This window comes from Gossypium hirsutum, chromosome A09 (assembly GCF_007990345.1).
Source record: "Gossypium hirsutum isolate 1008001.06 chromosome A09, Gossypium_hirsutum_v2.1, whole genome shotgun sequence".
Classification (NCBI taxonomy): domain Eukaryota; kingdom Viridiplantae; phylum Streptophyta; class Magnoliopsida; order Malvales; family Malvaceae; genus Gossypium; species Gossypium hirsutum.
The window spans coordinates 2,495,251-2,509,476 of record NC_053432.1 but is presented as its reverse complement, the minus strand read 5'-3'; the positions used below and the strand labels follow the sequence as shown (position 1 = coordinate 2,509,476).

Here is a 14,226-nt window from a genome sequence, read left to right as displayed (position 1 = left end):
GTTGTCTGCATTATCGTTGTTAATTACCTTATCACTCAATCTCTCTTGGGTTCGGTCTTTTGAATACTCAAAGTGTTCCGTTATAACATTTACAAATATTACAATTGACTTGTCACACTTGCAGTTAAGCCGCCTTAATTCTTGATATTTTGTACTCGACGTTCGTACATCATGTTGTGGTCAATCGTCAAACTTTAGTCCCTTGTGAGGTTGAGGATTTCAATTCAACTCTATCTCTTGATTTAGATGCTTTTTTTTGCTAATATCATAGATAGTTAAATTCATTTTTAAGCATGAGCTTTTGTATGTGTTTAAAAATTGTACCGATATAAGAACATTAAGAGAATTTAAATTAGAAGATTTTCTTTATCCAACAAAATTCTTAAACATTTGTTAGAGACTATGCTAAAAAAAATAAACATTTAAAATAGGAAAATCATGTATAGCTTCAGTTGAAATTAAGTCAAAATCTTTCATCTGACAATGGATTGAAGCTTGAATAGATTGGAGAAAAATAATTTGATGAGCGTTTATTAAATGTATTAATTGAAAGGCTTTAAGGTTAGTGGAGTTTAGAAGTAGAGGAAGGGTTGGGTGTATTTATAGGTGATGAGGTGTTGGTTAATTCATAAGAAATTTCGTTAAGAACCTCTGAAGAAAATGTTTAATTTCGACATTCATAGATGTCAAGGTTAATAAAATATCATATTATCATGACCAATTATGATAATTAATTTTTTAATAATTTCTAAAAAGAAAGTTTTGAACTCAACATATATACAAGTAGATGTTCATCCAAAACATATCCATGTAAACTTCGATACTTATAAATGGTGAACTTGATTAATATGAAAAAAAAAGGTGAATAAATAATCTTGAAACATCGTATGTTATGGAAAATGATAATATCTATACTACTATATATAAAAGGGAGGCCTTAACGCCTTCTTTTTTTACACTTGTCTAAAGTTTCTTTTTTCATTATAAATATAAATGATTAAATTTCAATTTTGATCCTTATAATACATTCAAATTTAAGATTTATTACTCAAACTTTATTTTTATATATAATTTGTTACATCAATATTTATAATTTTATTAGTTATTTTACCTACTTAATTTTTTTAAAAGAAAATTATATAATACTTTACAAATATATTTATTCCATTCATACACACAAACAATATTTTAAAAAAAGTATACATCTTTTGCCTATTAATTTAATAAAACTTTAACCTCATCAACCCTGAATTAAGGTAATCCCTAAAAAGTACAATGGGCCCACTTTTAAAAAATACATAGGCCCCACTTTTACCTTCTGGAATGGTGATCCACGTGGAATCATCTAACCGATGCCACGCGGGAAACTTAAAGTTGAAATTAAAACCTATCAAATCAAAGGAATAAAAATCATTAAACCCTTAAATTGACGGTGCTGATGCATTTAATTGACCGCTTTGTAGGACCCACTTGAATTTTTTTTCTTCTTAAAATCCACACCCGCTAAATATAATTTTTTTTTATAAACATAGGAAACGAATTCAGGTTTTTTTTTTTAATTATAGATTTTATTCTTTTACTACTTGTCAAAATATAAGGTAAAAATATGTTATTAATGTCACGCCAATAAATTTTAACGATATTAATTATATTTAGATATTTTCGTGTATATTAACTTTTTAAAAATTAAATAAATAATTTTTTTCCTATAATTAACATTTTCATTGAATATACAATTTTTTAATGGAATGATGAATAAATATTTAACATTTGATAATATGCAAATGATTAGAAAATATGTTCTGCATTTATTATTTAACATTTTTAAGGAAATTCGATTATCATAATAGCATGTAAATTATAATATTTTAGTATAATCTTGAAAAGCCCTATAAATTTAATAAATTAATAATTTCATTTACATTACAATTTATATTATATAAATTTTGAAATATTTATATTTAGAAGGTTTTTTTAAAAATAATTTTGAAAAATTAATTAAATTACGAAAATAGGTTGGAAGAAAAATTATATACAAAAATGACCCGTCCGCTACAATATCTATCGGTGTCGTATAACACACCAACAGTACTCGTTTTCTATAAAGAATTTTAAAGAACTCATTAAAGGAAATATGAAAAAACAAAAAGTCTAAACTTTTTCAATCTACTGATGGTGGCATTAGTAAGCCAAGAAGACAATAATCACCTATAAAGCAAGCATCAATCTCGAACTCCCTTTTTATTTTTTTCGGGTTTTTTCTATTTCACTTATAAAGATTTAAAAATACAAAGTTCTCTATATTTATGAGTAAATTATACAAATGGTCACCCAATTATGCTTGTGTTCTTATTTTGCCTACCCAACTTTAAAAATTTTCAATTTAGGCACTAATATTTGAATTTGTTCCTATTTTGGTCACCTGCCTTTAAATTGATAACGGAAAGACTTTTTCTATCTGGTACAATAACACACATATTCTATCAATTTGATCTTAATTTTAAATAATTCATCAATAAATTTAACCCTTCACATTTACAAATTCTATCAATTTGATCCTCAAATTTTTTAACCAAAACTTTCAACTTTTAAAACAAAATCGTTCCACATCTATAAATTTACAACCCTCCTAAAAAAACTTCTCCAATAAGATATGAATTTTGATTCAACTATTCTCCCAACCTTTCAAGTTCATACCCATGAAAGAAAGAAAGACAATATAATTGTGTTCAAAGAATAACATCCCAATCCCCTAATTAATTCATGCTCTAACCACATAGAATGTCCCCAATTTACATCATACATGGATACAAAGAAGTAAGATATATAACACTTCAACTCAATTTCCACTCAACCTAGCAAATGATCATAAAACTTTCATTGCTAATTTTTTCCCCAAACTTAACCATTCCACTTTATCATCAACAAATAATTAATACAAAATCAAATCAAATGCAACAACAAAAAGAAAAAAAAATTAAACTAATTGAACAAAAACTTGCATGAATTTTAGGTGCATTTACTCAAATATTTATATGGAAACAAAAAATATAAATTTTTAGACGCGGAATGACTCTGTTTTAAAATTAAAACTTTTAGTTAGGAAGTTTGAAGATTAAATTAATAGAATTTGTAAATATGAAGGGTTAAATTTATTGAATTGTTTAGAATTAGGATCAAAATGATATAATATGTAAGTATTGGAGGCTAAATGTGTTATTATACTATTAGAAAAATATTTTTTGTTATTAATTTACCATCCAGTGACCAAAATAGGAACAAATTCAAACGTTAGTGCCTAAACTGAAAATTTTTAAAGTTGAATGACCGAAATAAGAATACGGGCATAGTTGGGTGATCATTTGTGTAGTTTGCCCTATATTTATTTATAGAAAGATGATATAAATAATAAATAACATTTAAGTTGAATGATAAAATATAAATGTTGGAAATTATTAAGGCTTGAATTTAAATCGTATTATGGTACGGGGAATACTTTATATATATATAATCATAAAAAATAATAAAAATATTCCTAAAATAATAGCATATCTTCAAAATAATACAATTTTACTTGAAAAAATATTTTTCGTTATTTACTCAATTGAATTGACGCGTGATACTCTCTTTAATATAATGTCTAGCCTTCCCCCAACTCATAAATAAGAGGCTAATGTGCTTTAATGCACTCATATCCATGTCCTTTTGCATTAGGCACAATGTCTGTACTCGAACCCATATCCTCTTATATTAGGAACAATGTCCTTACCATCGAATTAATACTCAATTCTTAATAAAAAATGTGGTTTTTTAATTAATATTATTTTAAATATTTAATCATTATTTATACCAACTTTTTTTTTAAATTTTAAGAGTTATATTTTAATTTATTTTAAAGGTTACAATAGGTTTTTAAAGTTCCTAATAACCAATTACTTTTAAATTTTTTATTTAATTTTATATAAATTCTTTTTCTTTATTTCACACTTACCTACTTACTTTTGTATATAATAAGACCTTCAAACCTTTAAAAATTCCAACCTTCTCATGTTCTGAATATTTAAATTTTTAGGTATTACACTTTTTTTAATATATTAGATGAAGTTTTATATATATTTTTAAAATTTTATAGTAGTAATTATTATATTATTTTTATAATTATTTTAGAAATGTGAGATTCATTTACACTTTTTTAAGATTTTGTTAATTTAATATTATTTTTTCCTTCATCTTAATTACAAAGAGGATAAGAAATTATTTTACCGGAGACAGAAAAAGTATGGCTAACTCGGATTAGGTAATGTGATTTATCGCAATACTTCCGTTAAAGTTATGATGAAGGGTTTATGCTATTGGTGCACACCCCACTTTCGGCTAAGTCAACCACTTGAATACCTAGACTTAAAGGTCAAACTTCGAGACAATTCTGTTAAGTTAGTATTTCTTTTGTGTTGATGTAACATTTAAGCTAATATATAATTGTAACTCATACTTATATGTGTGTGCGCATCACTTGCATACGTGTATACTTTGATTCTTTTAAATTTGAGATTCATCGTGATTAAGTTAAATTTTAAATTTTAAATGGAACACCATAATTATATATATTACCTATTTTAAATATTTTAATATCAATCCTACAAGGATCAATTCTTAAGAACCTTTCTAAATAGAGTTAAAATGGACATTTCTCTTTTGCATTTAAAGTTTTATATGTTTATAATTATATTTTAAATTATTATTTAAATTATATTATATTATTATTCTCATTATACATGAATTTAAATTCAATTAAAATTTATTTTTTTATTTAAAATGAAACTTTTAATTCATTAAAATTTTAAATTTTTATTCAATATTAAAATTTCTTTTTATCTTAGTTATATGTCTAACTATTCTTTTAATTTGTTAAATGTTAACAAGTAATTGCATGATCCTCACAAAAGATTATTAGTATTTTCATCTAAGCAAAAATAGATAATATTATGAAATTTGAGAAAAATAAAATTATATATATTTTAAAAAATACTCTTAAAAATATATGTTTATGTTTTAGTACAGGATTCAATTAATTAATTAAAAATAAAATATTTTTATATTTATATATTAAATTAATAAAAATAAAATCCATGTATTCTTTGTATTGAAAAATAAATAAATATTTTTACAAAATGATTTGACAGTTTCCACCAAAAGCGCACCGAAAATTTTCTTTAAAATTCCAAAAAGTTTGGAGGACTCAATTAAAAATGAAAAATAAAAGTTTCGGATGTGTACATAAATAACAAAAGTTTTCCATACCTTTTAATAAGTTTCCATTAACTAAAAAATAAAAAAGAAAGTTCTAAAGAAACATTGAAAGACGAAAGAAGGAAGAAAAGGAAAGTAAACGAGTCCATTCATTGTTGAAATTTTCTCTCTCCCCAAATAGCCCGAAAAATTAGGGTTAGGGTTTTTAAAAAAACCCAAACCAGAAGACGAAGAAGAAAACCCAGATTCACCTCTTCAAATTCTTGTAAAAAGGGAGCCTTTTTTTTTTTAAGTTTTTCATTTAGAAAAAAAAAAAAGTTCAACTTGAAAGATGGCTTCGTCTTCAGCTCCAGTTTTCAAGTGGCAGCCATTTTTCTTACTCTTCTGTGCGTTGAACTGTGTCGTTTGGAGTGATGATTCTTCAAACAAAGCTGTTCTTCTTGAATTTAAGGAGTCTGTCTCAGATCCTTCGGGGCTTTTATCCACTTGGTCCAAGAATTCCCATCACTGTTCATGGTCTGGTGTTACATGTGACAAAGACTTAAAGGTTCTGTCTCTTAACATAACTGGTTTTGGGAAAGGTCCAAAAGGTAACAATAGTCTCAACAAAACAGCTGTTTCTGCTTCGTTTTCTTGTTCTAACTACAGTTTATACCCATTTTATGGATTTGGTATTAGAAGGAATTGTGGGGTAAGTAATGGGAGTTTGTCTGGTAAATTGTTGCCTTCCATTGGGAAATTGAGTGAACTTAAGATTTTATCACTTCCTTTTCATAGATTTCATGGTGAAATCCCTTCTGAAATTTGGGGGTTGGAAAAGTTGGAAGTACTTGATTTAGAGAACTGTTTGTTATCTGGGAAATTGCCTGTTACGGTTTCCGGGTTAAAGAATTTGAGAGTTCTTAATTTGGGGTTTAATAATATCAGAGGAGAGATACCAAGTTGGCTTTCGAGTTTGGACCGAATGGAGATGTTAAACTTGGCTGGTAATCTTGTGAATGGAACCGTTCCAGCATTTGTGGGAAGGTTTAGAGATGTTTATTTGTCGTTTACGTGGCTAGGGGGGTCATTACCGGCTGATATTGGTGAAGATTGTAGGCTTGAGCATTTGGATTTATCGGGGAACTACTTTGTTGGGGAGATTCCTGCTAGTTTGTGGAAGTGTAGTCATTTGAGGTCGTTGTTGTTATATACAAATATGTTTGAAGAAGGCATTCCACGTGAACTCGGTCAGCTTCAGAATCTTGAAGTGTTGGATGTTTCAAGGAATAGTTTGAGTGGTCCGGTACCTGTTGAGCTCGGGAACTGTTCTGCTTTGACAGTGCTTGTTCTTTCAAATATGTTTAATCCGTATGATAACCTTGCTATGGTTAAAGGGGATGCAAACTATGTAAGTGATGATTTTAATTTTTATCAAGGTGCGATCCCGAGTGAGATTACAAAGCTTTCAAAGCTGAGGGTATTATGGGCTCCAAGAGCAACGTTAGAGGGCAACTTGCCAAAAGATTGGGGTTCTTGTGATAACTTGGAGATGGTGAATTTGGCGCAGAATTTCTTTGCCGGTGAAATTCCGTTCGGTCTCACGCTCTGCAAGAAGCTGCGGTATCTTGACTTAAGCTTGAATAAACGCCTTACTGGAGAGCTTAAAAAGGAACTTGCAGTTCCTTGTATGAGTGTCTTCGATGTCAGTGAAAATTCCTTGTCAGGTAATATCCCAAGATTCGACAACAGTAGATGTCCCGATGTTCTTACATCGGATTCCTATTCTTTTGAACCCTTCAACCCAACATCTGCATATTTATCATTTTTGGCAAGTAAAGTTCAGGTTGGAACATCTATCAATTTTTTGGACAGAGATGGGGGTCCTGCTGTGTTTCACAAATTTGCTGGTAACAACTTCAGTGGCAGTGTCTTATCAATGCCGGTCTCACCCCAAAGATTGGAGAAACATATTTCTTATGCATTTTATGCCGGAGAGAACTTTCTCAGTGGACCATTTCCTGGGAATTTGTTCGAGAACTGCAATGGATTGGATGCACTGTTTGTTAATGTCAGCTACAACAGAATGTCTGGTCCAATTCCGGAGGACATCAGTAAAGTTTGCAAGTCTCTCAAATTTCTGGATGTCTCTATGAATCAAATAACTGGGCCGATTCCCCCGAGCATGGCAGACTTAGTTTCACTTGTTTCTCTTAATTTGAGTTGGAACCTGTTACAAGGTCAGATTCCGAGCAGTTTTGGGCAGATGAAGGATCTCCGGTTTCTTTCTTTGGCTGGTAACAATCTGACTGGTTTTATTCCTTCCACGTTCGGGCTGTTGCGATCTTTAGAGAAGTTGGAGCTGTCGTCAAATTCACTTTCTGGTGAAATTCCTGAAAGCCTGGTTAACTTGAAAAATCTGACTGTTCTTCTGCTCAATAACAACAAATTGTCCGGGCAAATTCCCTCTGGTTTGGCGAATGTGACTATGCTCTCTTCTTTCAACGTGTCCTTCAATAACTTGTCGGGGCCACTGCCGTCGAGTAATAATTTGATGAAATGCAGCAGCCTTCTCGGAAACCCTCTTCTACAACCGTGCCGTTCATACACCTTAATGCCATCTTCAGATCAAGCTAGAGCAGGTGATTCACAAAATGATGCTGCATCACCTCCGGGACCTGCAACTCAAAAGAATAGAAATAGTGGTTTCCGTTCAATCGAGATAGCATCGATAACATCTGCTTCAGCCATTGTTTCCGTTCTTCTGGCTCTTGTTATTTTATTCCTATTTACGAGGAAGTGGAATTCAAGATCCAAAATCAGCACCACCAAAAAAGAAGTGACTATTTTCACAGAAATCCTGGTGCCATTGACATTTGACATTGTTGTGCAAGCCACAGGGAATTTCAATGCCAGCAACTGTATTGGGAATGGAGGTTTCGGGTCAACTTATAAAGCCGAGATCTCTCCTGGAGTTTTAGTTGCAATAAAGCGGCTTGCTATTGGACGGTTACAAGGCTTTCAACAGTTTGATGCTGAAATTAAAATTCTCGGGAGGTTACGCCACCCGAATCTTGTCACTTTAATCGGGTACCACGCCAGTGAAACTGAGACATTCCTTATATACAATTATTTGCCTGGTGGTAACTTGGAAAAGTTTATTCAAGAGAGGTCGACGAGAGCTGTGGAATGGAGGGTACTTCACAAGATTGCTTTAGACATAGCCCGAGCTCTCGCCTACCTACATGATCAATGTGTACCACGTATTCTCCATCGTGATGTCAAACCAAGCAATATCTTGTTAGACGATGATCACAATGCTTATTTATCGGATTTCGGTTTGGCCAGACTTTTGGGAACTTCAGAAACTCACGCTACCACAGGTGTTGCTGGAACGTTCGGGTATGTTGCTCCGGAATATGCAATGACTTGCCGTGTTTCTGATAAAGCTGATGTTTACAGTTATGGGGTGGTACTCCTCGAGCTGCTCTCTGATAAGAAAGCTTTAGATCCTTCGTTTTCTCCTTACGGAAATGGTTTCAACATAGTTCAATGGTCTTGCATGCTCTTACGACAAGGCCAAGCCAAAGAGTTCTTCACTGCAGGTTTATGGGATGCAGGTCCCCAAAACGACCTGGTCGAAGTTCTACACTTGGCAGTTGTGTGTACTGTCGATTCACTCTCGACTAGACCTACAATGAAACAAGTAGTACGACGGCTAAAGCAACTTGAGCCACCGTCATTTTAGGACCTGATAAAGCTTCTGTCGATTAACATAGTGCTCATAGGAGGTAATCCCCCACTCACTGTATGATCGTTGTCGCCGGCTGCCTTTAGGTAGAGTTCTGAACTGTAGTTATTGCCACTTGTAAATTGTAATTACAGTTTTGCACCCATTTTTCGATGCTATTTCTCGGATAAAAGGGGTTCACTGGTGACTGCAGATGGATACAGATAATTTTTTTTTTCTTAATCCAAGTTCTAGAGTTGTAAGTTCCATTTGATGTCTAAATAAAAGAATAGAATAGTTTTTTCACTCTATAAAGTACAATGATTAACAACGACTTTGATTTGTTCCATTCATCAAAAGGATTCTGCAAATGCTTCCACTAGATTTTCTTGTTTTGTGTCATTGTCTAGTGGTATGATTCTGTTCCCAAAGTGGCAATAAAGTAGTGTTCAGTACTTCAACTTGCCTTGTTTATAGGACAATCTTCAACTTGCCTGTTTGGGACAAGATTCCGAAATAAATACTATGGTAGTTGAACTCACAACTTGGTTTAATTAGTTCAGCAACACATTCCATTAGCTGTTGTCTGACATGGTAGAGTTCTAAAACACTGATTATGGTGGATCATATTTTTCCATAATACTAAAGCAGTCACTCCTACACTTAAAAAGATGCTAATTATCCTATTTAGATATATGTATATATGTATGGCGAGGATCTATTTATACTAGTGTAAAACCCGTTTTACATTATCTATGTAAATGGAGTATTAAACATAGCTGTTGGAGTACACACGTATACTATTTCAAACTAAATTGGTTTGAACTCCAATTTGGACCCATTGGTCATGGTGTTCACCTCATCCCCGATATGTGAGATTAATTTGTAGCATAATGTGTATAGGGACTAAAATTTAAAATTTTTAAAAAATACAGACTTATAATATATTTTAACCAAATAATTTTACATATTTATATAATTTTTTATACAACTAATATTTCGGCAATCCAAAAATTAAAGTTATTAATATAATTTACTTATCATGCAAGTGTCACGGGCCAAAGTACAAAGCCCGTGACCATGGCACAGGATGTGCCCCATGGAGGTTGATCGATTAGATGGGGATCATTTAGCTCATGAGAACTGGCCTGATTTCAAGAACTGTTGGAGAAACCTGTCAGATTGAAGCCTGGTTGACCCGATAATAAAGATATGACAACATAGGCTATTTTTAGTAAGCAGGGGAATCATATCTTGTAGATTTGATATGATATGATGTAATCTTGTAAATCTTCAAAATTAAGGGGTAGACTAATCTCGTCTGTCATGTAATTGGATCTTGACTGTCGGTTTTGGGAGAGCTCAACTATAAATAGAGAGCCTCCCCTCACTTGAAAATCATCCATTATATGTTGAATTCTTAAGAATAATAGAATTCTTTGAGCATTTACTCAAACACTTTGTGTGTATTCTTTCTTTGGCTTTCTGTTGTTCATTTGTAGCTTCTTTTGGCACAATCACTTCCGCTATACAAATTGGTGCCTTAGAAGAATTTTAAAGGAATCCTCACTTTTGAGAGTAAAGGTTGACTTAAGTGTGTTTGGAGTGAACGGATCGCGTAAGGCCGCACGGATCACGAGACGAAAGATCTAGCCTCGTGAGAAGTGGTATCCGGGCTATTAGTTCGAAGGCACCGTTGGGATGTTGAAAGAAGTTGTTGATCAGAATGAGCCAGTGTAGACCTGTGAGAGGGCTAGAAAAAGCAAGTCTCTCGAGGGACATGCTGGCAGCTTTGGAAAATCGAGTGGGTAATCTCGAAGAGCCCGTAGGGAATGTGAATGAGACGCTTGAGTTGGTCGAGGGATGCACAAATGGGTTTGACTCAATGGAATAGCAACTTAGAGAATTTGTGTTGGATTATCTTGGTGCTAATACGGAAAAGATGAATGAATTAGTCAATTCCACTACAGAAAAGCTGGCAAGAGGGATGAGACTCTCAAGGATATGGTGTCAGCCATGAAGAAGGAAATTGAAGAGCTTAAAGGGGAGCTCATGATTTACAAAGCTGCTTTGAGTAATGGAATGTTGTCTTCGAGGCCAAAGCAACAAGTAATGGACGTTCCCAAATCAGAGAAGTTTAATGGTGCAAGGTCCACAAGGGATGTGGACAACTTCTTGTGGGAAATGGAGCAATACTTGAGCAAAAAAGAAGCGCTTTATTGGTTCTAGGATGGGTTAAAGCTGTGGGCAGAATATGAGTTGCATAGGCAAGGAATCACTGAACTTACTGTAGTCATGGTCGAAGTAGAGTCTTTTGTTAAGCTTGGTTCAATGAAAGACAAGTTTGAGTCGTCTAAGCCCAATGGAAAAGGCAACGGTGAGAGAAACCATGAGGAAGATGAAGAGAGACATAGTGATGATGACAACAGTATCGATAGCACAAGTGACAATGGGAAACCACGAGATGCGAAGCAGGGATCCAACAACCCAAGGGACAAGGGGAAGAGGATAAAATGCTTCCTTTGTCAAGGACCACACATGGCGCGAAAATGTCTAAAGAAATTAATGATTTCGACTATAAAAAGAATGGTGAGCTAAAGGAAGAGGCTAAGCCTATTGAAAAAAAGACATCAACGGTCAATTCGATAGTGCTCATTCCTAAGAAAAGGAATGGTGGAGAAGGGTTAATGTTTGTAGACATCAACATCGTAGGTCAAAAGAGGAGTGCTTTTGTCGATGCGGGAGCATCAGACTTGTTCATATCGAAAAAGGTAGAGGAGAAACTTGGTCTCTCAATTAAGAAATCAAATAGAAAGATCAAGACGGTAAATTCTGAGGAAGCCCTAACTGTGGGAGTAGTTCGTAATGTGGAGCTACAAATCAGCGAGTGGAATGGCAAGAAAGACTTTGAGGTAACCTAATTAGATGATTACGATTATGTACTTGGTTTAAACTTCCTTGACAGGATCCAGATAATTCTGTATTCATGGGCCGATCAAATTCATATTGTCACTGGTCCGTTATCAAAGATTATTGTGCCGGTGCATCGGGATATGAAGGTTGGGACCAAGGTGTTGTCATCAATCCAACTAGTCGAAGATGTTTCGTATGGGAGAAACATTAACTCAAATAGAATTGAATGCTACGAAAGCCCCTTCGAAAAAGTTAGTGGAGCATGAGAGCGATATGAGACCTGTGGAGTCGATTGTGGAACTGTCACCTTTAGGAAATGTAGGTTATGTATCGGAATTCGAGAGGAAAGAAGAAATATAAAAATAGTCGAAACTAGTAAATGCTGCAGGAAAGGTACATTGCGAACACTTTGATATTGTTTTGAATTCTGACTTGTTGACTTGGCATGGTCGTAGGGGCCCTTTCAAAGCTCTTAAGCAAGAAGGCCGAGGGACTGTCGGCGGTACGAAGCCAAGATGTAAGAATCCAGGGGATTCCAATGGGAACAAGTCAAAATTAGGGTAAGTTAGAGCGGAGACTTCTTGCCAACGAGATGTACCAACGAGTGCAACGGTTCAAGTTAAGAGGCGACGAAAGTCAAGGCAAAGGTTCCGAAGGAAGGGACGACTTGATCACAAGACAAGTCGGGGAGAGGCTAAGGCAATGAGAGAGTTTCAAGGTGAATCAAGTTAGTGCCATTCGAAAGCTGCAACGAGGGCGTAACGAGAATGGGTAGAGGAAAATGTCATGGGCCAAAGTACAAAGCCTGTGACCATGGCACAAGATACGCCCCATGGAGGTCGATTGATCAGATGGAGATCATTTAGCCTACGAGAACTGGCCCGATTCTAAGAACTGTTGGCAAAGCCTGTCAGATTGAAGTCTGGTTGGCCTGATAATAAAGATACGACAACATAGGCTATTTTTAGTAAGTAGGGGAATCATATCTTATAGATTTGATATGATATAATGTAATCTTGTAAATCTTCAAAATTAAGGGATAAGATAATATCGTCTGTCAATGTAATTGGATCTTGACCGTCAATTTTGGGAGAGCTCAACTATAAATAGAGAGCCTCCCCTCACTTGGAAATCATCAATTGTATGTTAAATTCTTAAGAGTAATAGAATTCTTTGAGCATTTACTCAAACACTTTGTGTGCATTCTTTCTTTGACTTTCTGTTGTTCATTTGTAGCTTCTTTTGGCAGAATCGCTTCCGCTATACAAATTGGTGCCTTAGAGGAATTCTAAAGAAATTCTCTCTTTTGGGAATAAAGGCTGACTTAGGCGAGTTTGGAGCGAATGAATCGCCTAAAGACGCACGAATCGTGAGACATAAGATCTAACCCCGTGACACAAGTACATTCTCAAATCGGTTTGATATTTATACTCATATCAACCTAAAATATATTTTCAAGTAAAACAAATAGTCCATGTTTAATTTCTTCAAAACTTGACATATATAATATATATACATAAAGGAGCATAAAATATAATAACTGATCTGATTGTTAAAATAATAAAATAAATTACACTAGTAGTTATACAACTATTAGTAGATTTCTTCTTTGGTCACCCAATAATTAGGTTTCCTCAATAGTGGTATTGTTTCAGATGTGTTTATGCTCAATTTTAGCTCTGAAATTTTGTCTCCCTACTCTAAGAAGAACCTAAAAGGGTTCATTGAGTTTTGACAGAAGAGCCTAAATCCACCAAGGAAATGTTTAATTACTTGACCTTGGTGGAGCTCGAATCCATACTCTTAAAGGATCTTAGTAAGAGCTAGTCAAGTGATACCCTGAATGAAAAGATAAGACATTTAAGCCTTATATGATAGTTTGAATCCTCTTAAGCACAATGGCTAAGTGGTACCATTAATACAATAGTAAGATCTTTAAGCTTTGATTAATGGTTTCACAAGCACAATCTGCATATTTCACACAATACTGATATACTGATATTTTTTTCGTGAGCTATTGATGGTTAAAATTGCTAATAATAATTTTAAAGAAGGTCCAACAATCATTTAATACAGTCGGGATATTTTGAGAATATGAGGTTGGGGATTGATGTTGTATCATGCATATACGGCCTCATATCATACTGCATGAAATGGACCAATCAAACTCAGCATCCCACCACTGCCATTTTCAGTGATTGTTTGCAATAACTATAATTGTTCCTTTAAGACACTTAGAACATGGTCACTCCTCGTTTACACTCAAGGCCTGCATTTCTTTTTCTTTTAGTTCTTCAATTCCCATTGATAATTGAATTACTAAAATGAAAATGCTAACATCATCCAACATGTAA

At 33.7% G+C, this 14,226-nt stretch overlaps 1 protein-coding gene across 1 annotated transcript; it reads left to right on the top strand.

The window, feature by feature from the left end:
* Positions 1–5,341: 5,341 nt before the first annotated feature.
* LOC107888536 (LRR receptor-like serine/threonine-protein kinase RPK2) lies at positions 5,342–9,265 on the top strand. Its single transcript, XM_016812679.2, has one exon. The coding sequence runs from the start codon at positions 5,582–5,584 to the stop codon at positions 8,975–8,977; it is 3,396 nt and encodes a 1,131-aa protein (XP_016668168.2). The 5' UTR covers positions 5,342–5,581; the 3' UTR covers positions 8,978–9,265.
* Positions 9,266–14,226: the final 4,961 nt, after the last annotated feature.

Coding starts and splice junctions, on each gene's coding strand:
- LOC107888536 (XM_016812679.2), top strand. CDS start 5,582: ATGGCTTCGTCTTCAGCTCCAGTTTTCAAGTGGCAGCCATTTTTCTTA.